The 22,952-nt window shown below is 50.2% G+C and overlaps 2 protein-coding genes across 3 annotated transcripts; one reads left to right on the forward strand and one right to left on the reverse strand.

Moving 5' to 3' along the window:
* The first annotated feature begins 2,750 nt into the window (after positions 1-2,750).
* On the forward strand, positions 2,751-13,499 carry LOC128811151 (biotin-dependent 3-methylcrotonyl-coenzyme A carboxylase beta1 subunit-like). Its single transcript, XM_053984486.1, has 13 exons — positions 2,751-3,495; positions 3,694-3,875; positions 6,000-6,196; positions 7,087-7,265; positions 8,058-8,138; positions 8,322-8,500; positions 9,220-9,412; positions 10,353-10,444; positions 10,618-10,774; positions 11,290-11,412; positions 11,785-11,927; positions 12,264-12,345; positions 13,283-13,499. Exons 1-13 carry the CDS (start codon positions 3,064-3,066, stop codon positions 13,364-13,366), a joined length of 2,124 nt encoding a protein of 707 aa, XP_053840461.1. The 5' UTR covers positions 2,751-3,063; the 3' UTR covers positions 13,367-13,499.
* Positions 13,500-13,831: 332 nt separating this feature from the next.
* Positions 13,832-20,900, reverse strand: RPE65 (retinoid isomerohydrolase RPE65). Of its 2 annotated transcripts, XM_053984477.1 has the most exons (14): positions 20,869-20,900; positions 19,991-20,073; positions 19,502-19,652; positions 19,118-19,225; positions 18,884-19,025; positions 18,155-18,302; positions 17,820-17,901; positions 17,490-17,622; positions 17,233-17,372; positions 16,257-16,386; positions 15,292-15,406; positions 15,093-15,187; positions 14,891-15,002; positions 13,832-14,399 (listed from the first exon to the last, which is right to left on the reverse strand). In XM_053984477.1, the coding sequence occupies exons 1-14, from the start codon at positions 20,877-20,879 to the stop codon at positions 14,248-14,250; spliced, it is 1,602 nt and encodes a 533-aa protein (XP_053840452.1). In that variant the 5' UTR covers positions 20,880-20,900; the 3' UTR covers positions 13,832-14,247. The 2 variants fall into 2 exon arrangements, with proteins under 2 accessions (XP_053840452.1, XP_053840453.1); XM_053984478.1 differs by lacking the exons at positions 13,832-14,399; positions 14,891-15,002; positions 15,093-15,187; ... (2 more) ...; positions 17,233-17,372; positions 17,820-17,901 and having other exon boundaries at positions 17,532-17,622.
* Positions 20,901-22,952: the final 2,052 nt, after the last annotated feature.

Here is a 22,952-nt window from a genome sequence, read left to right on the forward strand (position 1 = left end):
TATAATTGGACAAGAGTCACTGATATATTCACAGAACAGAGAACTCAAAAATCTTATGAATCCAGGGAAATTATATGTGGGTCAAGTTTAAAAGGAGCCCAGAAACACCAGGGAGCCCAAATCTCTCTTCAAACACATATCCAAGTGTTTGCATCTGCAATTCCTCCTCCAGAAAGCTGAGCAGCACCACCAAGTCTCTGAAATTCAGACTTCTTCAAATGTATTCTGCTTTACATGGATTTCTGTCACCACTTCTTCCTTCCCCATTATCACCTGCACCACAGAGAGCACAAGAATTCACATGATATCCCACAGGAAATGCAAAAGATCTCTGTAAAGCTGCACAGTGACTCTGTCTCCTCTTCAGCTCTTCACAAGTTTCTCAAAGTGTTGGGAGAAAAGAGCCCTGGCTACACCAGGGAAGGAGCGAGCATCAGCTGTCCCCAAAAATGCCCCAAAGCAGCCTGAATGGTGCAACAGCTGCTGAATTCATGCACGGGAACCTCTTGTGGGTGTATCAGACCCCATAACAAGTCTGGATCAGTGGTTTTGTTAAATGTCATTGTTCAGTGCAGAGGAGGCCCCGGGGCTGCTGCAGGGCTGGAGCCAGGCTGGGAGAGCTGGGGGTGCTCACCTGGAGAGGAGAAGGATCCAGGGAGAGCTCAGAGCCCCTGGCAGGGCCTGAAGGGGCTCCAGGAGAGCTGCAGAGGGACTGGGGACAAGGCAGGGAGGGACAGGACACAGGGAATGACTCCCAGTGCCAGAGGGCAGGGCTGGATGGGACATTGGGAATTGGGAATTGTTCCCTGGGAGGGTGGGGAGGGGCTGGCAGTGGTGACTCTGCAGTGTCTGTGCTGCCCTTGAGTGCTACCTTTGATCTGGCAGAGCACCTCTGCCCGCTGCTCCCGGGGCTCTCCCTGGTCCAGCACTTCTCCCTGTCACAGGGTTTGGGACAGCCACAGGGACTCAGGCACCTCCCCTGGGACAGCTGAAGCCGCCCAGGGCAGCGGCACCACCTCCCACAGCTCCACCTGAACTCAGCTTCTACAAGGGAGCACAGTACTGAAAAGTGCCCTGTCTGCTAGAAGTGTAAAAGGACAGCAAATATTATTTTAAATTATTATATCTCGGGAAATTTTAATTATTACCCTCAAGATTTTTTTAATAACATATATAACGTATTTGCCTACGAATTCCAGCCCATGCTGGATACTTTCACTCACGAACATATTAGTCATCCCTTAATTATTGCTACCCAGCCTTATTAATATGTATACTACGGATAAAGAGCACGCTGGCAGGGATGCATTTTAATGAAGGCACTGAAAGGCAACACACAGTAATTTCTAGAAGGTTGTGCCATGGTTGACAAAAGCAAACCAAAGCAGCCCAGGGATGGGATGAGGCGTGGAAGGAGAAAAACCAAATTCGTTTTAATATTCTAACGATAAACTTAATTTCAGAGAGGACACCTGGGGCACAGGACACACAAGGAAGGGGACACCCAGGGCACAGGACACTCGGGGCATGGGATGGCAGGGACAAAGGATGCACATGGCATAAGACACTCGGGGCACAGGACACAGAGGGCACGGGACACAAGGGACAGAGGACACACATGGCACGGGGCACAGGACACAGAGGGCACAGGACACCGGGGACAGAGGGCACACATGGCACGGGGCACAGGACACAGAGGGCACGGGACACAAGGGACAGAGGACACACATGGCACGGGGCACAGGACACTGAGGGCACAGGACACCGGGGACAGAGGACACACATGGCACGGGGCACAGGACACAGAGGGCATGGGACACCGGGGACAGAGGACACACATGGCACGGGGCACAGGACACTGAGGGCACAGGACACCGGGGGCGGGCCGCCTTGCGGAGCCGCCCCGAGAGGCGGGCGGGGACCGGACGGGGTAAGGAAGGGGCGGTGGCGGCAGGGTCCGGCCGGGCCGAGGCGGGCACGGGGCGGGCGGGGAGCGGGGCTAGCGGGGGCCGGGGAGCTCCGGCGGAGAGGCCGCGGCCCCGCGCTCCCTACCCGGCCCGGGCCACCCCGGTCCCGGCCCCGCCGCGCTCCGCAGGCCCGGCTGGGCCCGCCCGGCCCGGCTCGGCTCGGCTCGGAGCGGGGCTGTCCCCTCGCGGCCGCCGTGGCACGGCAGGGACCGGGGGTGTCCCCTCAGGAACCCCGCAGGAACAGGGGGTGTCCCCTCAGGAACCCCGGGGAACAGGGGTGTCCCCTCACGAACCTCGCGGGAACCGGGGTGTCCCCTCATGGCCCCCGCAGGAACAGGGGTGTCCCCTCACGGATCCCGCAGGAACACCGGTGTCTCCTTCAGGAACCCCGCAGGAACAGGGGTGTCCCCTCACGGATCCCGCAGGAACACCGGTGTCTCCTTCAGGAACCCCGCAGGAACAGGGGTGTCCCCTCACGGATCCCGCAGGAACACCGGTGTCTCCTTCAGGAACCCCGCAGGAACAGGGGTGTCCCCTCACGGCTCCCGCAGGAACCGGCGGTGTCCCCTCAAGGATCCCGCAGGAACACCGGTGTCTCCTTCAGGAACCCCGCAGGAACAGGGGTGTCCCCTCACGAACCTCGCGGGAACAAGGGTGTCCCCTCACGGCTCCCGCAGGAACCGGGGGTGTCCCCTCACGGATCCCGCAGGAACAGGAGTGTCCCCTCACAGATCCCACAGGAACTGGGGTGTCCCCTCACGGATCCCGCAGGAACCGGGGGTGTCCCCTCACAGCTCCCGCAGGAACTGGGGTGTCCCCTCACGGATCCCGCAGGAACCGGGGGTGTCCCCTCACGGCTCCCGCAGGAACCGGGGGTGTCCCCTCACGAACCTCGCGGGAACCGGGGTGTCCCCTCACGGATCCCGCAGGATCCCTCACGGTCCCCTCACGACCGGCTGGAGTAAAAGTCGCTCCTCACGACCCCCGTATCAAAGCGGGAACCAGTGGTGTCGCCTCACGACCCCTGCGGGAAGACGGGAGTCGGGAATGTCGCCTCTCCACCCGCGATGCAGGGCTGGAGTCAGGGCGTCCCCTCATGTCCCCTGCGAGAACAAGGGTGTCCCCTCACGGCCCCCGCGGCAGGCCAGGCACCGGCGGTGTCCCCTCACGGCAGAATGGAGTCAGGGTGTCCCCTCATGACCCGCGCTGCCACTCAGCCGAGGGAACCCGCTCTGTAATTCCTGTCGCTCGTTGTCCCTCAGCTCTCGGGGCGATGTGGAGCCCGGCCCCGCTGTGCGCCCTGGGCCGGCGGCGCCCCGGCCCCTCCGCGCCGCTGCAGCCCCTGACCCGCCTGCTCCAGAGGGAATATCGGCAGAAAACCCCGACCCGCCTGCTCCAGAGGGAATATGAGGCGAAAACCCCTTTCTGCCTGCTCCAGAAGGAATATCGGCAGAAAACCCCGACCCGCCTGCTCCAGAGGGAATATGAGGCGAAAACCCCGACCCGCCTGCTCCAGAGGGAATATGAGGTGAAAACCCCTTTCTGCCTGCTCCAGAAGGAATATGAGGCAAAAACCGCTTTCTGCCTGCTCCAGAGGGAATATGAGGCGAAAACCCCGACCCGCCTGCTCCAGAGGGAATATGAGGTGAAAACCCCTTTCTGCCTGCTCCAGAGGGAATATGAGGCAAAAACCGCTTTCTGCCTGCTCCAGAGGGAATATCGAGAGCCGACGCTGCCGGGGCAGGGCTGGGGAAGGATACAGCACCTGCCTCCCCGCCGGTTTTTAAGTAAAAAACCCAAATCCAAGCGCCATCCCAAAACATTCCCGGTTCTAGATGGACATGTCCCAGCCGTGTACCGACACGTGTTCGAAGAGAATTTAAGGAACAGCGAGGCTGTGATTAAAAGGTAATAAAGCGGTTTCGTGGGGTTTTTAGAGCATTGCTATTTGTGACATGGTGTAAGAGTCACTTATGGGCACTTTAGGGACTTTTAACATGGGACAATATTTGCCCCATGGAGCAATGCAGCTGCCCAGTCCCTGGAAGTGTCCAAGGCCAGGTTAGACGGGGTTTGGAGCAGCCTGGTGTCCCTGCCCGTGGCAGTGGGTGGCACTGGATGAGCTTTGAGGTCCCTTCCAACACAAACCAGTCCGTGAAATGTTGACTGAAACACCCAAATCGAGGTGCAAACTATTTTAAAGCAGTGCCATGTGTTGTTTTGCATATATTGCCAAGAAATACTTTTTCCAGACCTACGTAACGTTTGTTTCGTGTTGCATTTCGAATGCAAAGACGTAAATGGTGACTCGCACACTCCTGATGGAGTAGGGGATGGGTGCTGCAGTCCCGTCATCATTTACAGATAAAACGACAAAATGTGTTTTATGTGTTTGTCCCGAAAGATCAGACGGCACAATTGCAAAGGCCTTTGTTCAGGGGAGTGATCCACGAGCTGGAAGCAAAGCTTTGGAAAACACACTGTGCCCTCCTGTGGTGGCATCGAGGACATGATTAAAATCCTTTTCCTCCGAAGTTTTTCCAGCCTCCAGAGTGTGCAGGGAGCCGCACTCAGATCACAGAGTCACACCCAAAGGGCTGTGTGAGTCTTTGTGTCAAAAAACATTTACAGTTAAAGGTGATGCACCGGGGGAGAAAAATGTCTGAAATAAAGGAAGAACTTGGTTTATTTAAGACCAAAGTTGAGACACCGTGTTTGTTTACAGTTTACTCAGTTTTTTACCTATACTTGGTGTTGCCCTGACAATACCATTGGGTAATCACCTCCTCCTTGTGACACTGCAGTGTTCCCTGCTTTTAGTATATCTTCCAGATTTAATAATTTATTCCACTTCACAGTTACTGATTTTTGTCAGATAAACTTGACAGAGGAAGCTCTTGGCTGGATTATTCCTTAGAGTAGACGAAACATGGAGGTTCATCCTGAATTAGGACAGGCACATTATGATAGCCTCATTATTATATATTATATTATTGGCTTTATTAAACAGTTTTTGGCTAACTAAAGTGAAATTATTGCTTTAAATAACAGACCTTTGCTTTTTATTACACCTTGGAAAAACAATAATCTGAAAATGTGAATTTATCTTAATTTTCATGCCATTTGTGTGAAAACTGCAATATATTTAAGCTCAATCTGCTAAAGGGTAACTTGTAAGGAAAATGGTTTGGGTCAGGAGGGCTCTCAAAGCCCATCCAGTGCCACCCCTGCCATGGCAGGGACACCTCCCACTGTCCCAGGCTGCTCCAGCCTGGCCTTGGGCACTGCAGGGATCCAGGGGCAGCCACAGCTGCTCTGGGAATTCCATCCCAGCCCCTGCCCACCCTCCCAGGGAACAATTCCCAATTCCCAATGTCCCATCCATCCCTGCCCTCTGGCACTGGGAGCCATTCCCTGTGTCCTGTCCCTCCCTGCCTTGTCCCCAGTCCCTCTGCAGCTCTCCTGGAGCCCCTTCAGGCCCTGCCAGGGGCTCTGAGCTCTCCCTGGATCCTTCTCCTCTCCAGGTGAGCACCCCCAGCTCTCCCTGGATCCTTCTCCTCTCCAGGTGAGCACCCCCAGCTCTCCCTGGATCCTTCTCCTCTCCAGGTGAGCACCCCCAGCTCTCCCTGGATCCTTCTCCTCTCCAGGTGAGCACCCCCAGCTCTCCCTGGATCCTTCTCCTCTCCAGGGGAGCACCCCCAGCTCTCCCAGCCTGGCTCCAGAGGGGCTCCAGCCCTGCAGCAGCCCCGGGGCCTCCTCTGGACAGGGCAGGGTGAGCTTCTCATCCACCAACACCCCAAATCCTCCCAGGGCTCCTCTCCATCCCTTCTCCCACAGCCCGTGTTTGTCCCTGGGATTTTCCCGGCCCAAGGCAGGACCTGCCCTTGGCCGTGTTGGACTCGTGAGGTTCCTCCAGCCCCACCTCTCCCCCTGTCCGTGTCCCTCCGGAATCCACCCCTCCCCTCCAGCGTGTGACCGCACCCCACAGCTTTGTTCCCATCGACTTTGGGATTTTTTTTTTTTCCCCATCAGGTACTCGGAATTGCTGGAGAGGGTGAAGAAAGGAGGGGGAGAACACGCCATCCTGCGGCACACGCAGCGCAACAAGAAGGTGTTCGTGCGGGAGCGCCTGAGGCTGCTGCTGGACGGTGCGGATTTCCTGGAGCTGTCCCCGCTGGCAGGGCTGGACATGCCCTACGGGGATGTCCCTGCTGCCGGCTGCCTCACGGGTACTGGGATGCTGGGGGCACTGGGAAAGGGAAACGGGGGGGGAAAGGATGCGTGGAATAAAGTTTATGGGGTATTTTAGTAGCTGAAGTGCTTTCCTAGGAAAAGTTAACGCTGGTTTTATCAAGTTCTTATTCCCAAAAGGGAAGAGTTCAGCCACTTCTGTATTACTATAATGGGAGAAACTTTTGAAAAAAATGGTTTTTCATTTCTTCTAGATTTAGTAATTCTACTTACCACTTACTAATTTTTGTCTCAAAAAAATGTGTCAAATCAGCTGTTGCCTCCTAACGGAGAGAGGACAAAGTTACTGTGAGAAACAGGAGCTGTGACATACATTTTGAAGTGCTTTTCAAATCACAGACAATTGCATTTTCTTTGCAGACATTGTCTCTTTAAACTGGAACAGTTTAAACTGGGACAGCTCTTCAAAATGAAATTTCATTGAAATTCAATGAAATTCAATTTCATTCACTATCAGCGAAATTGCATTTAGAAGAGTGGTTCCAGTTTAAAAAGTAAGCAGAAGAACGGTAGGAAAACCCTTTTTTCATCACAGATTGTTATATTTTTCAGTTTTACAGGGGTAATTTTTAATTGCCTTCCTTTTTATCTCAAGGGTTGGGAGTCACAGTGTATTTTTTCTGTTACATTGTCAACAGATGTAAGTAAATTTATTTGAGGTTCTTCTGTCATTTACATTAATTTTTTAAATACTGTAATTCCAGAGAAGAGTGTAGATTTCTTCCTTGTGTGGTATTTTCACGTTAATTTGGACCTTCTTGATGTAGCATTACTGAGAAAAACTCCTGAAAAAGTTTAAAAGTTTTCCCCCCTTGCTTTGCCTGTTGCTTTAGAGAGTCCTGATAAATATGTGTGGTACTGCTTGCAGGAATTGGCAGAATCTGTGGGGTCTGGTGTGTCTTCATTGCAAGTGATGCCACTGTGAAAGGAGGAACCATCTACCCAATTGGAGTGAAAAAGCAATTGAGAGCCCAGGAAATTGCCATGGAGAACAGGCTGCTCTCTGTGCACCTGGTGGACAGTGGGGGAGCCTTCCTGCCCCTGCAGGTACTGCTGGCACTCTGCAGAGCAGAAAATATCAGTATTTATTTCATCACCTGGGCTAGTCCTGCACCTCCCACCTGATCAGAGGCTGGAAACTCCAGTGAGTGTGCTGAACTGCTTTTGTGTCTGATAAATGAGTACATAGTGGGAGGTGTCTATTTTCACTCCAGAATCTCTAGAGTGTTTGTATTTTATTGTCCTGTTTGTGCCAGTGGTGCACTAAGCTCTGTGGGCCTTTAAAAATTGAGTTTTTTCAATTCTGACTGCAAAATAGGAATTTGAACAAGTTCTTTGGTGAAATACAGAAATCATTCTGTCATAGAGACAGTAGGTGTTCTCTATCCACACTGAGGGAAAGCACACAGGAAAAGTTACCTGGAATTTTAAAGTTATTTAAAGATATCAAACTTTAAAAGTTACCTGGAAGTTTACGTGGAATTGTATCCAAAACTAAGTAAAAAAAGGAAACCACTGAAGGCATTTCACAGATGAAATAGAGCTACCACCCTTCCCTTCTCCACATTTGCAGTCAGTTTGTGTAGAATATATTGATTTCAGAAAAAAATCACAAAACTTAACCTGTTTCAGATTAAGTTTTCAAAGCAAATGGGTATTTTTGGGGGATTTAACTATGTATGAAGGAACATAATGAATGCTGTTAATGAAAGGTTCAGGAGTGATTATTAATAGGGACATTTCCAGGGTTGGTTTTGGTGTGTTTGGGAATGAAGGGAGGGAAGAGGAAGCATCAACTTCCATAGTTAACATTAAAAATCTCTTTCTCTTTTCCCTCAGTCAGAGCTGTTTCCTGACAAGCTGCACGGTGGCAGGATTTTCTACAACGAGGCAATCATGTCTGCCATGGGAATCCCTCAGGTACAGAGGCATGGGGAGTGCACGGGGGTGTAGGAGAGGTGTAAATGTGTAGTAAATTTTGTTCTGTCTCTGGTTTCTTCCCCAAGCTGTGATTTAGCACTTCCTGCATTTCTGAAACAACTTTGGCCTTGGCTTTGCCTTTCCTGTCCCCTCTCCAGCACTGCTGTGTCTGTGTCCCCTCAGGTGGCCGTGGTGTGTGGCTCCTGTGTGGCTGGAGGTGCCTACGTGCCCACCATGGCTGAGGAATCCGTGATCATTGATAAAATTGGGACGCTGTTCCTTGCTGGGCCACCCCTGGTGAAAGCTGCCACGGGAGAAGATGTCTCTCCTGAGGACCTTGGAGGAGCCAGGCTTCACTCACAGTATGTGGAGTATTCTCAAAACCAGGGAATTCAGCATGCTCAGCCTGAAAGGAATGTGGCATTGGCATTTCAGAGCAGGGCTAGGAGTGGAACCTGTGGTTACACTGGCTTGCCTTCTCAGGTTCAGGGGTTTGGGTTAAATCAGCCAAATGGAAGTAAAATGAAATTATTGATGGGGTGAAGCAGGGACTGGACAGGTTGGATTTGGATCTCTATTGTTCCACATACTTCTTGAACAACTTCAGGCAAGTAATTTCCTCTGTGCCTCACAGGGAGCAGCTACAGAGGAGGGATGCTATCTCCTCTTTTCCAAGTGTTTTCCAGAATACACATATTTAACCCAGTTATGCTACATGGAATACATTCCTGTCTTCGTATCTTGGCTGCAACCACTTATTTTGAAATAACTCCTGAAGTTTGCTTTCCTCTTTTCCCTTTTTGATACTGTCTGCAACAACAGCATCACAAAAATAAATGCCAAGGTGTTTCTTTAATCCAGATAAACACAAAAGTCATGGGGAAGAACTCCTTACTGTGAATTTAATTTGGGATTGGACTGCACAAAAATTCCACTGAGTGACTGCTTTCAGCCCATTCATGCAGAAACAAATCACACAGTATTTCCACAGGGCAGTCTCAGCTTTTTCCCTAGAGTTTGGGTTTTCCCTCAGCATTCAGAACTCATTAATTCGATGCTAATTAATGTCTCTGTCTCCTAGAGTCAGTGGCTGCAGTGACCATTTTGCACCCTCAGAAGAGGAGGCCTATGAGTGCATTCGTAATGTTGTCTCTACCTTAAACTGTGAGCCAGTGCCAGAGCAGGACAGGGAGCCTGACAGTCCCTTGTACAGCCCTGAGGAGCTCCTGGGCCTGGCACCACTGGGTTACAGCTGCACTCTTCCTGTCAAACTGGTAAGGGGACAGGGATTTCATTCCTGCATCCTTCACTCTGCTCCATCCCACAGCTCCAGGTGTTATTCTGAATTATTACCTCATCTGTTGCCAGCCTGTCTTAAGCCTGAAACAAAGCAGGATGGCAACAGTTCTGTGGGATTATAGAAAATATTTTACCTGAAATCCTGCTGGAGATATAATAATCCCAGCTTGTGCCAGTGCTGCCCTGCTGTTTCCATGCACTGTTGGGATGCTTTCTTTCTGTCTTTCACTGTGATAGCTGCCTTGAGAACATACAGCCCTTTAATGTCTGTGTTTCCCTTCCCCTGCCTTTTTGTTTCTTCTCCCCAAGTGTTCAAGATGATGTAAAAGAAATGGTGACATTACTGACTGAAAGAACAACACAGCTCAAATCAAACTTGTTTGAGGTTGGGACAGACACTAAAGCTTAAGCAGAGACATGCAGAGCTGCCCACGCTGTTTCCATTGTGTTCTGCATGAGATTTTGTCTCCATGGATGTGAATGCAGTATCTTTTCCAGTGGTAAATCCCTGCACTTGAGGGAATTGACTGTAGAAAGCTTTGAAAGCCGCTTTTAACTATGTTAGAAAAAAGTATGAGACAAATGAACCAAGCATTTCTTCTGCACAAAATCTGAAACTGCACACACTGGGGTTTGGTTTTTGCTATTTTGCATTTTTATGCACAGGAACAGCTGTGCTTTGTAAAACTAAAATAATTTTGGAGTTGGCCTTTGTCTTAAAATACACAGTTGGGAATTAAAGTGAACACATATTGGAAGGTTTGTGCATATTGAGCATTTAGCAAGTCACCCAAAGACCCTCTATCCATCTTGCATAACTCAGGTACTGTTTGAACAGAGCATTTCTTTTAGCAGAGCTCTCCTATTTTCACCTCTATTTCTCTAGTAAAGTCAAGTCTGTGTATTTCTTTGCAGGTTCTGAGCCGGCTGGTGGATGGAAGCAGATTCCAGGAATTCAAGGCTACTTATGGAACAACACTAGTGACAGGATTTGGCCACGTGGAAGGGTATGGCTGGGAACAGTCCCCATCCAAATGGGTGGACGTGCATTTCTCAACAGCTTTTAGGTTCCACACCATTCCAATCATTCCTAGGGCTCAAAAGGGAGAATCATGGAATTGCTGAGGTTGGAAAGAACCTCTGAGATCATGGAGTCCAACTGTCCATGTTTGTTCTGTAGGCACTTGGTGGGGATAGTGGCCAACAATGGGGAGCTGGCTCACGATGCTGCTCTCAAGGGCAGCCACTTTGTCCAGCTCTGTGGCCAGAGAGGAATTCCCATCCTCTTCCTCCAAAACACTGCTCCACAGCCAGCAGGGCCTGCAAGCATCTCACAGGTATGGCGTGTTTGCTTCAGTGTATTTCAAACAACTCTTAGTTCTTGTTGTGCCTAAAGTTACATTTTCAGAATTGTTAACTGTTAGGAAAACTAGTTTTTTTAACCACTCTTGATGAAGCTTCGTAATGACTTTGCTAACTGAAAGATTTAAGAATGTTCTCACTTGAATTTTAAGCAGGGCTGGATGCTGATATAAAATTATACTGTTCAGTTAGCAAGGCAGGCTGGGAAGTTTGGGATTTGCAGTGCTTTTGACATTGAAATACAGCTTATTGATTCCTCTGCTAACTCTGCACTCCAGAAAATTGGCAATTTCTCTTTTGAAAGTGAAGGTTTTAGAGCCCAGTAGGATTTCTCCTGGGCTAAGGAAAGTAAAACCTCCATTAGATCCCAGATCTGATTCTGCAGAATTGTAAATAAATAAATAGATAATTTAGAAATACAAGTTTGTTGGGGGTGGAGAGAATCTAAAATAAATTCTGAAAGGATCTAAAATATCTATTTTTATTCCAGGCAGAGGCTCATTCCAACAGGCTGAAGGCCCAGGCCTCCATGATGGCTGCAGTTGCTTGTGCTGCTGTTCCCAAAATAACCATTGTCATTGGAGGCTGTTTTGGGAGTGACAGCTACATCATGGTACGGGTGGCACCAGCCCAGGGCTTGGGGACACACCTGTCACACTGCTCAAGTGTCAGTGCATTTCTAAAACACAGCTGGGGAACTCGAGCTCTGAACTCATATCTGAGTAAGAAATGCAACACTGCATGTGATTGCTGAAAAGTTAACAGGGAAGAATTAAACATGGAAGTGCTTGGAATTCAAAATGAAATATTAAAATAGAAATACTGAAGGCAGTGGGGAGGTGGTGGTTCCTAGCACAGGGTGTCTGTTCTCATGCAAATCCACCTGTGTTCCATCCTGCCTTGCCCTTGGTTGTTTCATCCCACAGACACCTCTTTATGATTCCTCTCAGTGAGTTTGTTCTGTTCTTTGCTTTTTTCCTTGTAGTGTGGGAGATCATTCAGTCCAAACTTTCTTTTCCTGTGGCCTAATGCAAGAGTTGGTCTTGTTGATTCTCAGCATTTCCCCACAGTTCCACCAGCTGGGGACTGGACAGGAGAGGAACTGGAGCTAAAACAGCTGAAGGCAAAGTAAGGACATTCAGTATAGACCTGACAGGGATTTCATTGTTAAATTACCTACTTTTGTTCATCTTACAAAGCAACACATCCCAACTAATGAAACAAACATGGATCTACTGCAAAAATATTTTAAATTTCTGCGTTGTTCGATGTCTTTGTGTTAGGGTCTTCCCATTACTGCAGAATGGTCAGCTCTGTTATTTGCTGGTTTCTGACCAATTTTAACAGCAGTGCTGCCCATTCTCTTCAGATCTATGGATTTGCCTGTTTCATCTGTAATTTCTTTTCACTGCTCTGCTGTTTGTATTGTGCTTTCAAGCTTGTTCAATTCTCTGCCCTCTCCAGGCTAGAGGAAGAAAGCAGTGCCTTTTACTCCTCTGCCAGGCTCTGGGATGATGGGATCATTCTACCTCAAGACACCAGGAAGGTGGGTTTTCCTTTTAGGCCATTTCATTCTCCAGTCTCACAGTGGGCAAACATGACTCACTCAGGGTTGCCAATGTGCTGATTCCAGACCTGGGGCTCCCACTCCTCACTCCATGGAATTTCTCTCTGTAATTCTCAGCCTGTCTCTTCCCCATTAGTTTATCAAAAAAGTTTCTCTTGAATTCTGGTTACTTGACCACAGCATTTCCACACTGAGCCTCTCCTTTGACTTTACCATAATTTGAATCTGCATCTGAATCCCTTTTTTTCCATATAATTACCTGTATCTTCACTCTTTGGAGTTCAAGCTCCTCAGAATTCCTTTTGTTTCCAAAACATTCCATTTATCCTGGGATGTTGCGTGTTGCAATTTTCTCTTCCTGCTTTAAATTTGCTGTGTACATTTGGGATGCTCCCCTGCCTTTTTATTGATTTAAAATTGGCAGACATCCCTCCCTCCATTAGGTTCTTTCTGAAAGCTGCTGCCTTTGTTCTTTTATTTTTCCTTGTTAGATTGTTTATTAGCAATAAAAATCTTCTCTGCAGTTCTGAAGTTTGTTTACTTGAAGATCTCAATCTGTCCTGGCTTCAGCTGGGGCTAAATCACAACACAACCCTTCTAAATATGGTGCATATTTGTGGAACTATGTGGATGGTAAATATTTTCATGGAGTTTATGGGAACTTTGATAATGGGAGAGCACCAAGAAATTTTTTTAGTCCTAGAGCCCTGAAATTCCCACTTTATGAGCTACACATGAAAATAAGTGAGAGTTGAACTGTTCATTTTACTGTGTTCAGCATTTCACAAACAGAAGGAACAAATAAATAAGCACAGAACTGAGTTGTACTGTTTTTTTGGTGACTTTTTTTTTGTTTTGTTTGTTTGTTTGTTTGTTTGAGGCTCATTGTTTATACTGTTTTTTTGTTTTTAATTAGGTGATTGCCCAGTGCTTGGAGATCATGGAACAGAAGAAGTACCAGGCTGTGTCTCCCCGTCCCCAACCCATCATCAGGATGTAACTGCAGCCCCCTCAAACCAGAGCCCTCTACCAGAACTCTGAGTATTAACATTTTCTAATTCTTTGATACCATTAATAAAAGTGTTGAACAACTGAAGACAAACAAGAATCCCAGATTTTAAATCTGCTGGCAGGAAGTTTTTATTCTCAACAATAGCCTTTTTTAACATGAGCTGAAAGTTTATTTTGGGAGAAGGAAGGATTAAGCTGAACATCTGTAGCACTCTAAGGAAGCAAAGTCAGCCCAGGGGGTAACAATTGCTTGCTTTTTTCATGTCCATGTTTTAACATGAAATCCAGAAATCAAGGAGCTGCACTTGGACAAAAGAAAGGGAAAAGAGCAAACACACAAGGGAAGGTGTGCAGTTTGCAGCCTGGGTGAAGAACAAAACTCTACCTGCCACCCTCTTGGGATTCCCAAAGCAGCTGTGGCAAAGCTCCACTGGGATTGCTCTGAGGATACTACAGCAATGGCCAGGATGATGTTTAAATCCAGAATCCTTCAGTATAGGCTAAAAAATCTCAACCGTGTAACAGAGCACAGCCGGTTGTACACAAGGTTACCACATGTAAAAGTGTTGAGGTTACTCTCTGCTCTTTCAGCCTCTTCACTCTGCTGCAGCTACAAAGTTTAATTTTGCATAAACAGAGTCTCTCCACCACCCCCAACTTGTGGTTTAACTGGAAATGGTACCAAAGGGTGCATTTAAAAAATACCTGATTAACCATTTTGAAGAATCATTGACAAGACTGAACTGCCTGATCTGAGTTAAGCAGCCCCACAAATGCAAAGGGCTGTGGAAGGAATTTGGGTCGCCTGTAGACGGAGACTGCACCTTTTGGGAGCTGCAAGAAGCCTGGGTCAGGTGTTGCTGTTTGTGCTCACGCTCTCTTGAAGCACCCATGGAATGTCACGGGAATGTTCACCTCCACCTCGGCCCTGGCCACCTCGCTCATGTCTTTGGCGCTGAGGATGAGGAGGAAGGCGGGCTTGGGCCCCGCCCCCGGGCTGATCACGATGCTCAGCACCACCCCTGCAAGGTGAGAACACGGTGGCTGTGGCCCAGGTGGCTGTGGGCTGTGTCTGACCCCGGCTGGGCGAGGCGAGAGCAGCCCTGGCTGCACCAGAAATCCCGGGAGTGTCATCGATGCTGAGGGGCACGGGCAGGGACGCAGCACAGGCTGCCCTGGGAAGCTGTGGCTGCCCCAGCCCTGCAAGTGTCCAAGGCCAGGTTCAAGGCTTAGAGCAACCCGGGGCAGTGGAAGGTGTCCATGCCCATGGCAGGGGATGGAACAGGATGAGTTTTAAGGTCCCTCCCAACCCCAAAATTTTATTATTCTAGTTTTAGTTTTCCCGTGTTTCCTCAGAAATTTCCCACCAGTGTTAGCACCTGTCCCATCTCCTGTCCGGGAGCTGCCTGCAGGCTCTGCCCTGCCCAGCTGTGGCACAGCCCTGCAGCCAGCCTGGCACAGCCCTTCCCAATCCCAATCTCAATGCCAATGCCACCAACCCCCCCAGCATTACCATCATCTTCCTCCAGCGCATCTGGGTGGGAAACGAAGATCGGCTCCGATGGGTACGCATCCGGCTCCTGCCACACCCAGGTCTCCTTGGTTTTCACGTTCAGCTTGCAAAGCTAAAGGTGGGGACAACACACAACCACAGAGCTCAGGAATACTCCTTGTTGTCCCCAAACTGAAGCCATCCCCCGTTGGCTGATAGTTACCCTGTCTGGGACAAAGTGGTTCAGCCCCAGCCCGTAGGTGTACGTGTACGGCTTCCCTCCGTACTTGCTGTAGTTGATCTGGGGGAATTCAAAGGCTACAAGGAAAAATAACTATGTATAAATGCTGAGGGTTAGTGGGACACGGGGTGAGGGCAGCACTTGGCTGCTGTGGCCTGGGGGAGCTGGGGTGTCCCCATACCGTGACGTGGCCCTGAGAAAATCACCTCTGGCTCCAGCCAGATGGTCTCGTCACTGCGCAGCGTCGCTGTGGCTGTCGTGTAGGGCAGGGTGACCAGGTTCTTCCCCGTGTCAGCCTGTGACAAAGAGAAATAAATACCCAAGAGATTGGAGAAAAGTTTTGGTTTATTTGCACAGAACTGTAGCAAACAGCACTGAACAGGGAAGGCAGTGACGTGTGGCAGAGCCTCAGGAGCGGCAGGAGGCGACTGCTGCCGTGTGCTTGGCAGTGCTGCAAGAGCTGTCCTGTTCCTCAGCCTAAACACAATTTCCCTCCCTGCTGAAGGCATTCAGAGGTTTCATTAAGCACTGCCACGTGGGCTTGCACTTCTCACTTGATCCACAGCCCAGTGAGCTCCGTGAGAGGCTCTGCTGACCGGTGCCCTGCAGCCCTTGGCCCACCCGCCAGCCACCACCAGCGGCGTCATGGAAAGGAACCCAGCAGCTGCCAGCCAGAGAGCTCTGTCTGTGCCAGGCTGGCAGCTCCAGGGACCTCACACCGAGGGCTGGAGGATTTAACCACACATGCTTGGGCTGTGGCTGCTCCCTTCTGTGCTATGAGCAGATCCAGTATTAACTGCTGCCCCACAGGCTCTGCCATGAACAGTGACACATGGAGTCATCAAAGAGGTTGGGTTGGAAGGGACCTTAAAGCTCATCTCATTTTCCTCGCCATGGGCAGGGACACCTTCCACTAGACCAGTTGCCCAGAGCTCTACCCAGCCCAAGCTTAGACACTTCCAGGCATGGGGCAGCCACAACCTCTCTTGGCAACCATAGAAATAAACTAGAAAAACATTGATCAGCTAAAGAAAATGCAAAGTTTCTCTGAAAGCCCATACTTGAAGTTTTCCCTCATAATGAAAAGGTTGAATTTGAAGTAAGTGGGGCAGGAGGCCTGGCAGGGAGAGGAGCAGGCTCCAGTACCTTGTCGATGTTCAGGGGCAGGACGTATCTGCGGGCCTCGGGCTGCGGTGCCTTCTCCGCCTGCCGCTTCACCTCGTCCCAGTTGGCCCGAAGGTTGGCCAGGTACAGGTAATTGTAGACAAACTCAAACCTGCTCCAAACAGCACCACAGAGAGAAACACAGCTGGGCTTTGCAAGTGTGGGGGAAGTGTAGGTGGTTTTTGACCAAAATTCATGGAAGTGTAGAATGGTTTGGGGTGGGAGGGGCCTTAATGTTTATCTCATCCCAGCCCCTGCCATGGGCAGGGACACCTTCCACTGTCCCAGGGTGCTCCAAGCCCTGTCCAACCTGGTCTTGGATACTGCCAGGGATGGGGCAAAACAGAGTGACAGAAGCTGCAGTCCAGCTCATCAGCAGAGCTGAGCTGTGTGTGCACCACAGCCCCTGTCAGGAAAACCCAGCAACTGCTGGTATTCAGCACAAGCACAGGAAGGGGCTTGGAGCAACCTTGCTCATGGCAGGGGGTGGAACAAGATGAGTTTTATGGTCCCTTCCAACACAGAGCAGTCTGGAATTCTATGATCCTATGCCAGAATCAGCTCAGCTCAGGGTGTCCTGGGTATGCAGCCAACACAGGATTGAGCTTCATCATTTCAGTGCCACATTTCTGTGTTTACATGAAGAGCAGCGTTCAAGCCTCACACACACCCTGCTCATTGCAGCCCCAGGAGCCAGCATAGCATCAACCCATCACCAGTCACTAACATTTCTTAAAGATAAAAGTAAATAAAAGATAAAAATATTTTTCTCCTGGATTATGAGTGCCAAACAGGCTCCCTGCACCTCTGGAGAGGTCAGTGCTGTATAGTCTACATGTCACCACGTGTAAAATGGGTTGGTGGAAGGGCCAGAGGCCCCAGCAGGGATATGGCAGGGCAGGGAGTGGCGTGTGTGGTGCAAGGGGCAGTTGTGATGCCCAGGGACCCTTGGCCTCACCCCTTCCAGGTGCACAGGTCCACAATCAGGAACCCATTGTCCTCGTAGGTGTTGATGTGGTGGAAGAGGTTGAAGGCCGAGGTGCGGTACTTGAGGTTGAGGAGCCTGCCTTTCTTCTTCTCTGCCACGTGAAGCCACACCTGGAAACCACACAGCAGCTGGGCTTAGGCTCAGGGAAATGAAGGTGAAGCCAACAGACCTCCCAACCCAGGTCTGGCTGCCCAGTCCAGCCCAGTTTGGGATGACCCCATGCTTACCCCCATGGTCTCGTTGGACTCGAAGCAGTCCATGTAGTTGGCTCCCCAAAGGCTCCAGGAGGAGAGGAACTTGAAGAGGTTGATTTTCACTGGTGTCTCCACAAACACGATGTAGTTTGGGGTCAGCCCAAAGCTGTTGGGAAAGGCAGGGGAGCACATGAGGCTCACTGGGGTCAGTTTGGACAAAAAACATGGAATCGCTCGTCTTAAACACATGGATCATCGCTCAAAATGACCCTGATTTTGGTTAATCACCTAATTTTCATTGCTGATTACATGTGAAAACTAGTCCCTGGTTCCAGCTGACCTGCTGACCCCATGGAGTGTTACCTGTGGACATAGGAAGGCTTAAACCTGTCACTGCAGGGGAACTGCACCACCACTTCCGACTTGTTTATGGGGTCTTCCTTGTCTGGAATGGGACAGGTGAGAGGTTATGGAGGTCTCACCCACACTTGGTCTGTACTTACAGCATCTACCCAGCAAATTTCTGCCTTTAACATTTAGAAGCCACCTGCAAGTGGCTTAAATACAATATTAAAAAAAAAATTAAAGGAGCTTAGGAAAAAACCTAACTCTATCGATAACAAAGTTCATTTAAAGGATAAAGAAATGACTCATAAGGGAAAAGTTTCCCAGCTGGCTCAGAGGTGGGATTGACTGACCTGCCTGCAGAGGAGGAATCCGGATGATGTTGTAGGCCAGGGAAAAGTTTTTCCCGAAGCAATTCCCAATGTTGTAAACCGTGCCATCATTCTCAATGTGGGGATGAGCCGTCGCCCCATTGACGGACACGTATTTACAGAGATCCACCTGGAGAAAGCAGGGACAGAGTCAGGAGCTTCCCTGGCAGGAGGTGGGAAGGCACAAGCTCTGCAAGGTGTTGTGAGCCAATACATCCTTGCCCTGCATGTGGGAAGATCCTCTCAAAGTCTGCAGTTGAGCTCTGATTTGCAAACTCCAACCCTAACCTGAAGATCCCTCTGCCATGGGAGAGCTGGGGGCGTTCAGCCTGGAGAGGAGAAGGTTCAGGGAGGACCTTTCCAGTGCCTAAAGGGCCTCCAGGAGAGCTGGAGAGAGACTTGGAACAAGGGATGGAGGGACAGGAGGCAGAGTTAGATGGGATATTGGGAAGAATATCTGTGAGGGTGGGCAGGCCTTGGCACAGGGTGCCCAGAGCAGCTGTGGCTGCCCCTGGATCCCTGAAAGTGCCCAAGGCCAGGCTGGACACCTTGGAGGAGCCACCTGTGACAGTAGAAGGTGTCCCTGCCCATGGCAGGGGTGGCACTGGATGGGCTTTAAGATCCCTGCCAACCCAACCCATTCTGTGACTCCGTGATTTTCATTTTAGTTTTACTTCCCCACACCTCTGTCTGCCCAGGACAAAGACCCACCTGCTTGATGGTCTCCAGGGTGTCTGGGTTAATCCTGGTGATGAAGTTGGTCTCAGTACAGGCATAGTAATCCTCACCCACAGGGTAAACATTCACCAGGGCGTTATCTGTCACCTCCACACCTTTGAAGTAGGAGAAAAACCTGAGCAGAGAAAACCAACAGGCAGTCAGGGGCTCCTGGGAAGCAGAAATTCCGTAGGACATCCCAGCAATGTCTGCACCACCCCGAGGTACCTGGAGAAGATGTTCTTGCAGGGGTCTGGGTAGGCGTAGGTGCCAAACTCCGTTATCACGATCCTCTTCTCCGTCATGGCTCGCACGTAGGCGTCAGTCCGGACAAACCTGGGGGGCCAGGAGGGGAAAGTCTGTGACACGTGACACCAGGCCATGCAATAAATACAAATATTCATCGAGGAGCCTCATGAGAGCTCTGGGAGCTCTCCAGAAGCTCACGCTGCATCTGGAGCTGGCTTTAATGATATCACTGCTAGAGCTCTTCCAATAACCACATGGAGTCAAAAATAACCAGGATCTCCCACAGGCACAGCCTGTTCCCAGCATTTCAGACAAGCAAATGCTTCTGTATTTATTCCTTTTTCTTGGAAAACTGGCACATACCTTCGGTGGTAGGTGACGTGCCCCTCCTTGAAGTCGAACTTGTGGAGCAGTGCCTGGCCATCAAAGAGGTGGTAGAAGGGCTCTGAGCCCACCTCGAACAAGCCAGGACCACATCTCAGGAGGCTTCCTCGCAGCCAGGTGGGAATCCTGCCTGTGGGAGACCCAGCATTGGGATGGGCACGGCAAATCAGAGCAAGGAATCTTTATTGTGACAGCAAGAAAATCAAAACTTCAACTCATTTTCTAGTTAAATTTAGTGTTTCAACACACATGAGCTCTTCAAGCTCTGATTTCTTCACACCTGCTGTGGACCAAGACATTCAGTATTGAAATATCTAAAGGTCTCCCCACCCAGTCTGACCTTTCTCTACCCCAAATCACCAGCCCTGTGAGCTCCTTCACATCCAGCCTTGTAAAGCCTCTGAGCCCTGGAAGCCCCTGAGCTGCAGGAGCAAAGGAGAGCAGGAGGAGGTGAGGGCCCAGACCGACCTGTGACGTGGGCAGTCACTGGAGAGGACAGCTCCTCCACTGTCTCAAAGAGCTTCTTGTAGCCTCCAGCAGGATGCTCCACCCTGAAAGGGCACAGCTGGGTGAGCCCGGGGCAGGGCACAGCTGGGAGCCCCCTCCCAGGGACGGATGGATCCTTCTGCACGGAATGATCCATGATTTACAAAGAACTTGAGGGAGGAAGGAGAAGCACCTTTCCATGGGGAAAGGCTCTGAGGCTCCAAACAGCTGCTGAGAACTGTCCTGAGCACGAGAAGGGACAGGGACACTGAGGGGACAGCCCATACTGCAGCCCAACAAACCAGGACACCCAAATCATCAGAAAGCAAAATCCAGCTTGTTTCTCCCAGCTCTTTTTGTTTTTTTTTTTTTTTTTTCTTTTTTCTTTTTTGCCTTTTTTTTTTTTTAAGCAAAGAATAATTTGTTGGGTTCCAATTTTATCTGCTGCAAAGCCCATGAAGACACACCAGGCACAGGCTGGTGAACTCTGCCCAGAGCAGCTGTGGCTGCCCCTGGATCCCTGGCAGTGCCCAAGGCCAGGCTGGACAGGGCTTGGAGCAGCCTGGGACAGTGGGAGGTGTCCCTGCCATGGCAGGGGTGGCACTGGAGGGGCTTTGAGATCCCTCCCAGCCCAAACCATCCCAGGATTCCATTATTCTACTCCAAATTCTGGTCAATCCTCTGGAACCTGGAGGTGAGCCTGTTCCTCCAGACCAGAACTGCACCTTGGCACGGGATGTGAGATGAAGACATGAAGATGTCCCCACTTCTCCTCCCCTCCAAACCCTGCTGCCCCCCAGCCCCAGCCAATGCTCCACCTGGGCTGTGATCCCACAGAGAGGAGCTGCAGCAATACTCACTGGCTGTACATCCTCCCTGATGAAGGGCCCGAGCCTCCAGAGCCAAGCACGGAGCCAGAGCCGTGCTGGGTATTTATGGGGTGCTGAGCCCTGCCCAGGGCAGCCCCATCCCAAAACAGCCCCCACCAATGAGAGCACCCTGGGAACAGAGCCGGCTTTCAGCACCAAAATCCTCCCCGGGCTATGGGAGCTTTTGTCCTGCTGTTCATACAAAAAGGGGCTTTCACTGTTTTTCTGAGACCTAAATTCTTCCCAAGCAGAAGTGATTACAAAGAAAAAAAGCCCAGGGAGGAGTGAGACCGAGCGCGCTGGAGCCGTGCCGGGAGCTGGCACTCGGCTCTGCAGGGACCATCCCGGCTCCTCCAGAGCCTCACCCGGGAGTGGTGTGACAGCAGAGACACCAAGAGAGGAGAAAATGCCAGTGGCAAACATCAAGGAAGCTCCTGAGCTGGAAGGACCCACAGGGATCATTGATCCAGCCCCTGGCCCTGCACAGACCCCCCAACAATTCCAAGCCCTCCTGGAGCTCTGGCAGCCTCAGGGCTGTGTCCATTCCTTGGGGATCTGGGCACTGCCCAGCACCCTCTGGATGAGAAATCTTTCCCAAAATCCAAGCTAAACCTCCCCTGACCCAGCTCCAGCCGTTCCCTGGGTCCTGTCCCTATCACAGGAGCAGGGATTGGAGCTGTCCCTCAGCCCCTTGTGGTCTCCCTCAGTCTCCTCCAGACTCATCATTAGGAACCACCTCTAGTAAGAGTCAGCATTTACAAAAACAACAGTGCTGTAAAGAGCAATTTCAAAGATTAACAAGGTCCGAGGTTCCTGCTGTCCCCTCACAGGCAGAGGATGAAGGTGTTTTATCACCACATGCATTCACATGCTGCTTCCATGCAGAAACAGCTCCAGGGACCCAAACTGAGGTGAAGGGACAAAAAGACATTAAATATCCCCTGCTCCATTCGCTGCCACAACCAGCACGTGAGGGTTGGCTTCTTTCCCTGGTGTTGTTTGCTTGCTCCCTCTTTCCAGGCAGCATTTCCACTTGGACAAGGGCTAATTTAAGCCTTCTCACAGGAAAACCAGGATACTGCACTGAGATCTTGATTGAGGCCTCCCATTAACCCTTTGCATTGAAGAACTATAATTATAATTTCTCTATTTATTCCCATTTTGGTTAAGTTCTGTCAAAACCTTAGAAGGGAACATTAAATAACCTGGATCAAGAACTGGGAGTAATGAGGGCAGGCCTTTGAAAGCCAAATCCTGGGAAATGTGAGCTTCTCACCTAATAAGTTACTTAACTGGAACACTACATAAACAAAGCATTTATGCAACATGGAATGGGGTAGGAAGCACTGGAAGCGAGTTCAGGCAGGTGCTGAGTGCTGGAGGAGGCTGGTTACAGATGTTCCAGGGGAGGAACAGCTGCCCCCTGCCCTGAAAGCACAAAGTTACCCACAGGACGTTAAGGCATCATTAATACAGGGTAAAATGAGGCTAATTTCGGTTTCTCATTTACAAAATCTTTTTTAAAAAAGGAGAAAAATGATACTTTTTCGGGAGAGAACTGACAGGCTCAGGATCACAGACGTACCAAGGAATTCCAGGCTGGCAGGGTGGGCAGCCCCTGGCACAGGGTGCCCAGAGCAGCTGTGGCTGCCCCTGGATCCCTGGCAGTGCCCAAGGCCAGGCTGGACAGGGCTTGGAGCAGCCTGGGACAGTGGGAGGTGTCCCTGCCATGGCAGGGGTGGCACTGGAGGGGCTTTAAGGTCCCTCCCAACCCAACCCAGTCTGTGATCTCAGAGCCATGCAGTAGATTAATTAATTATACTTTCCCAAATATATTCCCCGCAGATTTAAACTCCTGTGGGGGAACCTTTATCTTAATTAATAAGCAAATCTCTAACTCTAAATTAGTGTATTGCTCTCACTTCATGGACATCTATCACTCCTATTTTGAGAATCACACCAACAGATCTAAAATGAGTTCTCCATGAAAATGTCAGAAATACACTTGAAGTCTTTTAATATAAATAAATATCAAAAAGCTGAAGAGGGTTTTACAGATTATATGAACAGAAGCA

This window comes from Vidua macroura, chromosome 9, assembly GCF_024509145.1.
Source record: "Vidua macroura isolate BioBank_ID:100142 chromosome 9, ASM2450914v1, whole genome shotgun sequence".
Taxonomy (NCBI): domain Eukaryota; kingdom Metazoa; phylum Chordata; class Aves; order Passeriformes; family Viduidae; genus Vidua; species Vidua macroura.

What these genes read in the sequence shown, in the direction of transcription:
- RPE65 (XM_053984477.1), bottom strand. An exon ending in AGTGACTGCCCACGTCACAG is followed by an intron (nt 19,653 to 19,990) that starts GTCGGTCTGGGC and finishes GGTCTCCCACAG; the next exon opens with GCAGGATTCCCACCTGGCTG. An exon ending in AGTCCAACGAGACCATGGGG is followed by an intron (nt 17,373 to 17,489) that starts GTAAGCATGGGG and finishes TGTGGTTTCCAG; the next exon opens with GTGTGGCTTCACGTGGCAGA.
- LOC128811151 (XM_053984486.1), top strand. Translation starts at nt 3,064, where the DNA reads ATGTCCCCTGCGAGAACAAGGGTGTCCCCTCACGGCCCCCGCGGCAGG. An exon ending in GGCCTGCAAGCATCTCACAG is followed by an intron (nt 10,775 to 11,289) that starts GTATGGCGTGTT and finishes TTTTTATTCCAG; the next exon opens with GCAGAGGCTCATTCCAACAG. An exon ending in TACCTCAAGACACCAGGAAG is followed by an intron (nt 12,346 to 13,282) that starts GTGGGTTTTCCT and finishes GTTTTTAATTAG; the next exon opens with GTGATTGCCCAGTGCTTGGA.